The sequence below is a fragment of the Apium graveolens genome, chromosome 2, assembly GCF_009905375.1.
Source record: "Apium graveolens cultivar Ventura chromosome 2, ASM990537v1, whole genome shotgun sequence".
NCBI lineage: Eukaryota > Viridiplantae > Streptophyta > Magnoliopsida > Apiales > Apiaceae > Apium > Apium graveolens.
In genome coordinates this window covers 309,853,150-309,860,660 of record NC_133648.1, presented here as the reverse complement: position 1 = coordinate 309,860,660, position 7,511 = coordinate 309,853,150, and the positions used below count along the sequence as shown (strand labels likewise).

At 33.7% G+C, this 7,511-nt stretch overlaps 1 protein-coding gene across 3 annotated transcripts; it reads right to left on the bottom strand.

The window, feature by feature from the left end:
- Nucleotides 1–1,298: 1,298 nt before the first annotated feature.
- On the bottom strand, nucleotides 1,299–6,807 carry LOC141706380 (kinesin-like protein KIN-14J). Of its 3 annotated transcripts, XM_074509150.1 has the most exons (8): nucleotides 6,649–6,807; nucleotides 6,288–6,526; nucleotides 6,091–6,189; nucleotides 5,120–5,277; nucleotides 4,917–5,027; nucleotides 4,656–4,752; nucleotides 2,156–2,248; nucleotides 1,299–1,583 (listed from the first exon to the last, which is right to left on the bottom strand). In XM_074509150.1, the coding sequence occupies exons 4-7, from the start codon at nucleotides 5,273–5,275 to the stop codon at nucleotides 2,241–2,243; spliced, it is 372 nt and encodes a 123-aa protein (XP_074365251.1). In that variant the 5' UTR covers nucleotides 5,276–5,277; nucleotides 6,091–6,189; nucleotides 6,288–6,526; nucleotides 6,649–6,807; the 3' UTR covers nucleotides 1,299–1,583; nucleotides 2,156–2,240. The 3 variants fall into 3 exon arrangements, 1 of the variants encoding a protein (XP_074365251.1); XR_012568803.1 differs by lacking the exons at nucleotides 1,299–1,583; nucleotides 2,156–2,248 and having other exon boundaries at nucleotides 3,994–4,752; nucleotides 6,288–6,360; nucleotides 6,463–6,526; XR_012568804.1 differs by lacking the exons at nucleotides 1,299–1,583; nucleotides 2,156–2,248 and having other exon boundaries at nucleotides 3,995–4,752; nucleotides 6,288–6,360; nucleotides 6,509–6,526.
- Between the last annotated feature and the right edge of the window lie 704 nt (nucleotides 6,808–7,511).

Below are 7,511 nucleotides of genomic sequence, written 5' to 3'. Positions count from 1 at the left end.
GCTAAAACTAAAACTTGAAAATAATAGTCTTATAAAACATAAAATTCTAAGCAATCAAAGCTTTAAGGTGCTTTTCAACCTATTTGCCACTTTGACAAATGAAGATCTTTCCAATCAGACTAATACAAAATAGACTTTCGGGTTTTGAGTGTGCCAAGTTCTTCAGACTTCAAAACGGTCCATAGTTTCTTGCTTCTAGAATCCTCTTCCTTGAACACTTTTAATCTTGTATGGTCCTTCCTAATTTGGGCGAGTTTCCCTTCTACCCCACACCGGAAGCTTCCACCTTCCTTAGAACCAAGTCACCTTTTTTAAAAAACCTTTCTTTCACCCTTAATTTATAGTAGAAAGAAGCCTTTTTTGATGTTCCCCAATCCTTGCATGTGCTTTTTCCTGTACTTCATCTATCAACTTCAAGGTTAAACTTTGTCCCTCTTCATTCTCTTCAGCATTATACGCTTGGATTCTTGGAGATGAATGTGATATCTCCACTGAAACGACCGCTTCTGCCCCATATGCTAACATAAACGGTGTTGCTCCCGTAGTAACTCTACATGTGGTCCTGTAGACCCAAGTATTGGAAGTATTCCATCTACCCAACTACTCCTGGACTTCTCAATCATCTTCTTTAGTCCATCTAGAATAATTCGGTTTTCAACCTCTGCTTGCCCATTGGCTTGGAGATGTGCTCCAGAAGTGAACCGCAACTGAATCTCATTCTCCTTATAATACTTCTTAAACTCATCATTATTGAATTGTGCTCCATTATCATTCACCAAGATTCGGGGGATCCCATATCTGCACATGACATCACTACGCCATAGATTGGATTCCGCAACCCCAAGAAACCGTTACTAAAGGCCAAAAAAGCGTTGCTAAAGGCCGAAAAAAGGCTATGGTGACTCTTTTTCGGGGTTGCAATTTTAGGCATTGCCATAGAGTTTTTTGCAACCCCGGTGACACCCTATTGCAATCCTTGTTTATCCGTTACAGAAACGTGCTATTACAACTTTAATAGGGTTGCAATAGGTCTTGAAAAGTGTTACAGTAGGGTTTGGGCTACCCGTACAATATTTGTGGGCCATATGTGGGGCCCTTTATCATTTATGGCAACACACCTATTACAACACCTTTAATGTTGCAAAAAAGAATTTATCTGCATAATTTAGCACCCTATTGCAAAGTACTAATAGGCTATTGCAACACCTGAGCTGTAAAAAAATGAATTATACTTTTTAAATACTTGATTTCCCATAAATTCAACAACATTCATAACCAATTCAATTCATCCAACGAGTCTTAACTACACATCCAACCATTATATTCTGTCCAAGCAATAATTACAATCCATCACACCAAAATATAACTTAAGAAATACAAGTACTCTTGCTAAAAACTAAACGTGCAAGATAACGCAAAAGGATACAAGTCTTTGAAAATAACATAGAAGAGAGATAACAAATGGTCCAAGTGCTACGACCACTGATAAGAGGAGTACCATCAGCTCCTCCTGTGTCACCTGAAATTGTCCCACAAATCTGAGTCATGTCAATGTTCAACCCGGGGTTTGTTTCAAGTAATTTCTACAGGACCTGTGTTATATTAAGCAAACATCTTCTAAGACATAAAAATAGACTATCGTAATTAAAGCTTATGCTCTGCCCTTGTTTTTTATGGGCTCTTACCAGAGGTTTTAAACGTGTGATCAAGGATAAGAAGTACACACAGGACCATCACGTCAAACATGGTCATCTTTCTAACATACATTTCAGGTTTGGTACATGTTTAGTCTCTTTTTGAACGTTGAATAATAAAGTTTAGAGAACCTGAGAATATAGAGCATACTCAACTGTCAACACCTAAGGTATCTCAGCAGAGATTAGAATGGAGTTGGTAAGGTTTTTAAGGTGTTGATAATCACAAGTCTCATCCTGGTTTTGCACAACTCATGTGCTTATGTTGTTCATTACCAAGGTAACATCTAACTTCTACTAGCTAGAGCTTACTCCTCTTAGTTGTAGATACCAAAAAGATTGACGTAATATATCTTAGCTCATAAATATCAGTAATATTTGGTTAGTAGGCTTGTCAACAACCACAGTAAGTGATTTATTGCTAAAGAGTGCATAAAAACTTCACAATTAGTTGAAGTTACATGTGCCTCTTCATTAGTACCGCTTGTAAGGGCTTCAAGAACTCTAATTCTTGACTGATATCTTTCCTCACGAGCCCTGAACAGGTTATTTTGCTGCCGTGCAGAATTCAATATAGTAATTAGACTCGAGCATTGAATATGAATTACAAATTTACAACTGACAGGCTCTGTTACATTACAATTCTTAAGTGGTCCATAATACAAACTTAATAACATTACAGTTCTTATGTGCTCTGCTTGAGTGGACATACGACGCTCTATCTCTTGGATGACTTTCCTTAATAGGCATGCCACTCGCTCATGAAACAAAACTGATATTAGAAAAAACACGAATGAGATATAAAACTAATTTTTGAAGACTTCTGATTTAAACACCTAAAAGAACAAAATAAAAACCAGCAAGTCACAAATCACAATGGTTTTCTGCAACGATATATAGTCTTCAGTAAAACCATTATCATTTCAAATATTAATAAACAAGCTTAGGTATTGACAAAGTCACAACAAAAAAATACAGGTGTTATTTGTTAACCATGACTTCCATGTACTGCATAATTTTATGTTCATACAGAAAATTTTATTCAATTTATTAGTTTTCCTGAATGGATTGTTTGTCGAGGGAGGCTCCCAACATTCACCAGACTCGCTCGCTTTGGGCTTCAGGTTTCTCCTTTTTGTAATTTTTGTGTAGGAGGAATTGAAACTAGTGACCACCTTTTTGTTCACTGTACTTAAAGTAGATCAATTCTCTCCAGGTTGGCCTTCTCTCTTAGGCTCCCTATCACTGTCATTTCCTGGAATGATTTGATCATGGACTCAAACATAATTTCTCATAAGGGGCGTAGTACTTTGGGGCTTCTTGCTTTGCAGGTGTTCTGCTATCATATTTGGCGAGAGAGGAATGCTAGACTGCATGACAAAGGGGTCCGAGACCCGTCTTTGGTTTTTAAGGGAATTATGCTAGATATTGAAACTCTATTGCTATCTTCAAAGTGGTTCAAGAACCTAGATTGTATAGGGATTTTTTGTAGTTGGTTTTTGTAGGCCCTTGTGCTTTCTATTCTCAATCTTTTATGCTAAGATTGATCATAGATAGTCTTCTCTAGGTCTACTAGAGCAAGGGTTAATCCCTCTTTCTTGTTAATATATATTTAATTTAGCAAAAAAAAAATTTACTTTCTGAGTTTTGTGTTTATATATATACTAGAGTTTAAGCCAATATATTTTGAACGATCCATCACAACACTCTCATTTTTCAAATTATTATTATTACTATTCTTAATCTCCGATCATTATTATATTCCTTATATTTACGAGAATCTAATAGGACGACGTTATTGGTCTTGTAGGCAGTTTACATAGCGGACGGCTGCAAAAATGATTTATGTTAACATATCAAAGGAGGACGAATAACGATCAATTTTATCGGTTAATAAATTTCACAAAAGGAAGAATTTTGCGAAACATGCCATAAAAGGGAGAACTTAGCGAAACATTAATATGTTCGAACAAATATAATTGATAGAAAGCAAACTAACTAAGAAAAGGGAGTGAAGCGAGGATGTGTAAGAGAATGCTTTGTACGCTTCTGGTTACATTATACACAGCGGGTAGATGATATATTTGCGGCTTGCCATCTTAAGAATTATAACACTTTTCGTTTCATCGATACCCATCGATATCAAAGACTTGTTGAGGAAACCCATCCATCTTCTCTATTTTAGCACACACATGAAAAGGCAGTTGTCATCATGATAGAGATTTCAATATTTGAAAACTTTAATTCACTATAGATGTATCTCTTTTCTTTACGTATTTAACCTTGCAATCCATCAAAGTTATCAAAATCTGAAATGGTCAAGTTCTTGCATGAAGACTTCTATGGAAATTTTGTAAATTTCTATTCATTTGCCAATATTGTATACATGTACTAGATTTTTCTATGGTGAAAGGTAAATATTTTTAAATACTTGATTTTTTTTGGATTCTTAAATTCTTAAATTTCCAATGTACAATTTGTATATGCATCTGTCACTTACGATGTTGTCGTGCAATACGTTGTCCGTCTATATGGGTGTGGTTTAGTTTGGTACCTACCAACCCTTTTTAATGGTACTGACTTTACAATTTAATTAATATTTAATAAATTGTAAATTTTATATTATTTCTAGTTTTAATATAAATAATAAATACTAAAATTAAATTAATATATAATTATAACCATATTGTTTTAGATAAAAATTTAGGATATGTTTATTGCTAGTGTTCGTGAGCTTCGAGGCTCGATTTGACTGCAGTTGTGCTTCATGACTCGATCTGCCTTAACAAGACACCTACGTACCTTTTTGTATGCCTTAACAAATTAGTTTTTCAACATAACCACAGCTGGATTGGTAGAAACAACTACACAAACACATACACATGTTTTTGTGTGAGAGAGAGAGAGTACGTGACATGATGGGATTAAGATCAGCATGTTGATATTGTGAGTTCGATACACCTTTCCGTTTTTGCTCTTCCAATATTGTAGGTATATAATTTTCTCCGCATGGAGAAAAGTCACTGAGTCCATACGGATCTACTATAGGCTTCGATCCCTGGATGTTTGGGGAACCATAAGTAAGAAAAAATTGGGACATAAATTAACGATAACAAAGATAGAGAGGGAGAATAACAAAATAAAACATTAGCCTATAGGCATCACGTTTAAATTTGTAATATAGGAAATAATACCAAGTTAATATAATGCAGATAATTTTACCTTTTGAAGATCATGCACTTGAAATCTAGGAAACGCCATCTGGTCAATAGCAACAAGAAACCTTCCAACATTTTCTACGCCCAATTTTGAAGGATGATCAGAACCTCTTAACTAACGACAAAATAAAAGTAGGGAGAGAACAATGAGAACCTCAATTATAAGAACAATACATGCAAAAAGGTAAAGTGAAATCATCTAACTACCTCGCTAACTGAACCAGGTCTCAATTTATTCAATAACCTACATAAAACACTACCATCAAACAACAATGCTCTCAATTCGTCATCAGAAGAATGTACGGGCAATTTCACATTAGAAAGTGTTGTATTAATCCACTCTATCAATGCTGCTCTCTGCATTTCTGCAAAATCAATTTGGAAAAAGACATCTAACTTATAAAAACAGAAAATCAGAGAACAATATAAGGCAAATCAGTATTCCATATTTCATTCTCACCGTATTTAGGTGATGTAGATTCCAATACATTATTCTGATTCATTTTATGAATTCGCAGCTAGGATTCAATCATGCTATTACAGTACACATGCAGATAAATGATATTTTCAAGTAGAACAGCTATTGTATTATGCCTGAACAATTATAGGGACGAAAACGACAGTGTTGCTCGTGCTTCAGCTTGCTATAATACAGATAAATATCATGACAGCCAAGACTTTGGTATCTGCAGGGAAGTTCCAGTGATTCAGCTACTACCACCAATGCCAGACACCTACATTATCTAACACCCCGTATGTTTCAACATTTACAGCAAAGTTGGTATCTACAGGGACGTTCCCATGATTCACCTACTTTCAGCTCATTTATTATAACACTTCATTTGTTTTTCCTTTAGTATCAGATAATATAGTTTCTAGTTTCTGATATAGCTATTCAAGATCAACAATAATTTGAGACTATTCTCCTTTCTGCTCAGAATAAAAGTACGATTTATATGACAAATGAATATCTAACTCAAAAAATATCACCAGGAGGAAAATTCGATATATTCAAAAATTCGATAAAGAACTAGAGCACCCTTTTAATATTTGTAACACAACTCGAACCTAAATACAGTAGACATGTTTATGTCATGATAAGAAGAAATGTAGTAAAACATTAATAATAAAAGTAGCAGTGGTTTATGTGAGGATGAAACTAATCATACCAACTCAACTTCATTTGTACTCAAAGAGGATATTGCTGCTGCAAAATGTACGTCAGCAGAGAAAGAATTGTGGATCTTAATGATGAGACTATCTGAAACTTCCATTTCCTGCATAAATTATGAACAGACCAGGTCACTCAAGAGTATCAACACAACTACAAAATACGAAAAACAGTTAATAATAGTAGTAGTTTTTATAAGCTTACCCTCATCAGTGAACTCGACAAATTCAAAGCGAAGAGGGGAATTTGGATCACCACAGATAAGATAATCGACAACCTTGTATATAAAAAAAACATTTTGGGGATTTAATTAGGAATAATCCCCAAAATCAAATGCTTTAAGTCTTGAAAAATATAATCGAAATTTTTTGGCTATTACTCGATCAATTGGGTATTAGTTATTACTCAATCAATTACGAACTCACCACTACCATCTTGAAAATCTGTAAAAAAAGAAAAATAACAAAGTGAAGGAGAGGGAGAGAACGAAATACACAGAGCGAGATAGATAGATAGAGGGAGAGAGATACACAATAATTACACACATATCAAGTGAGGATTGTACCTTAAAATCAAAATCAAACTGAAAGTTCAAACCCCAATTGAACCCTTGAATCCCAACTCACCTCGGACCATAATTTAGATGGAGAGACAAAGGTAGAAGACCTAATTTGGATAGAAAGAGAGAAGAAGATAAGAGTCATAGTGGGGTGTACTGATTCCCCCTTTTTTTTTGGCTCTCAATGAAAATTTCATTTGCCGCCTTATACAAGACTTAGTCGCCCAGCCCCAAACCCAAAATTCAACCACAAGGTCTAATATATTTAATTTTGCATAATTTAAATGATATTTTCAATATTTTAGTCTATAATATTTTTTAAATTTCACACATTATCTTTATTATAATTAATTTATTATAATATATTTTCATAAATTAAAATATGTTACATCCTTTGATTTTTTAATTAAAAAATTATTTTTGGAGAATTTATTCAATATTTTAAAATAATTATTGAAATTTATTTAATTAGTTTTAAACAAGTAAAAGAAATTTAATATTTATTAAATATTAAAAAAATAGTTATTTTGCGTATATTTAATTTCTACAAAAGTCCATAAATTAATTTATTAAAATCACTTTTAAAAAAATAATAATTCTGAGTTACATTAAAGAATATATTTCAAATATTATATCATTTCTATGTTAATTATTAATTAGTTAAATTAAAAAATCATCTGTAATCGTCTATGTCATTTTGGTAACACATTTTGACTATACCGCAACATCAAAAAATAGGGGTTGCGATAGAGATGGGTTTAGAAGGCTATTATTACACTTTTGTTTGCAACCCTAGTGTGAACGGTTACGGAATCCAATCTATGGCGTAATGCATTTTCCCACAAAAATTGAGCAACTTGCTTAGTTGT

Coding starts and splice junctions, on each gene's coding strand:
- LOC141706380 (XM_074509150.1), bottom strand. CDS start 5,275: ATGCAGAGAGCAGCATTGATAGAGTGGATTAATACAACACTTTCTAAT. Junction 5,028..5,119: donor GACCTGGTTCAGTTAGCGAG/GTAGTTAGATGA, acceptor TTTTGTCGTTAG/TTAAGAGGTTCTGATCATCC. Junction 4,753..4,916: donor AAGTGCATGATCTTCAAAAG/GTAAAATTATCT, acceptor CCAAACATCCAG/GGATCGAAGCCTATAGTAGA.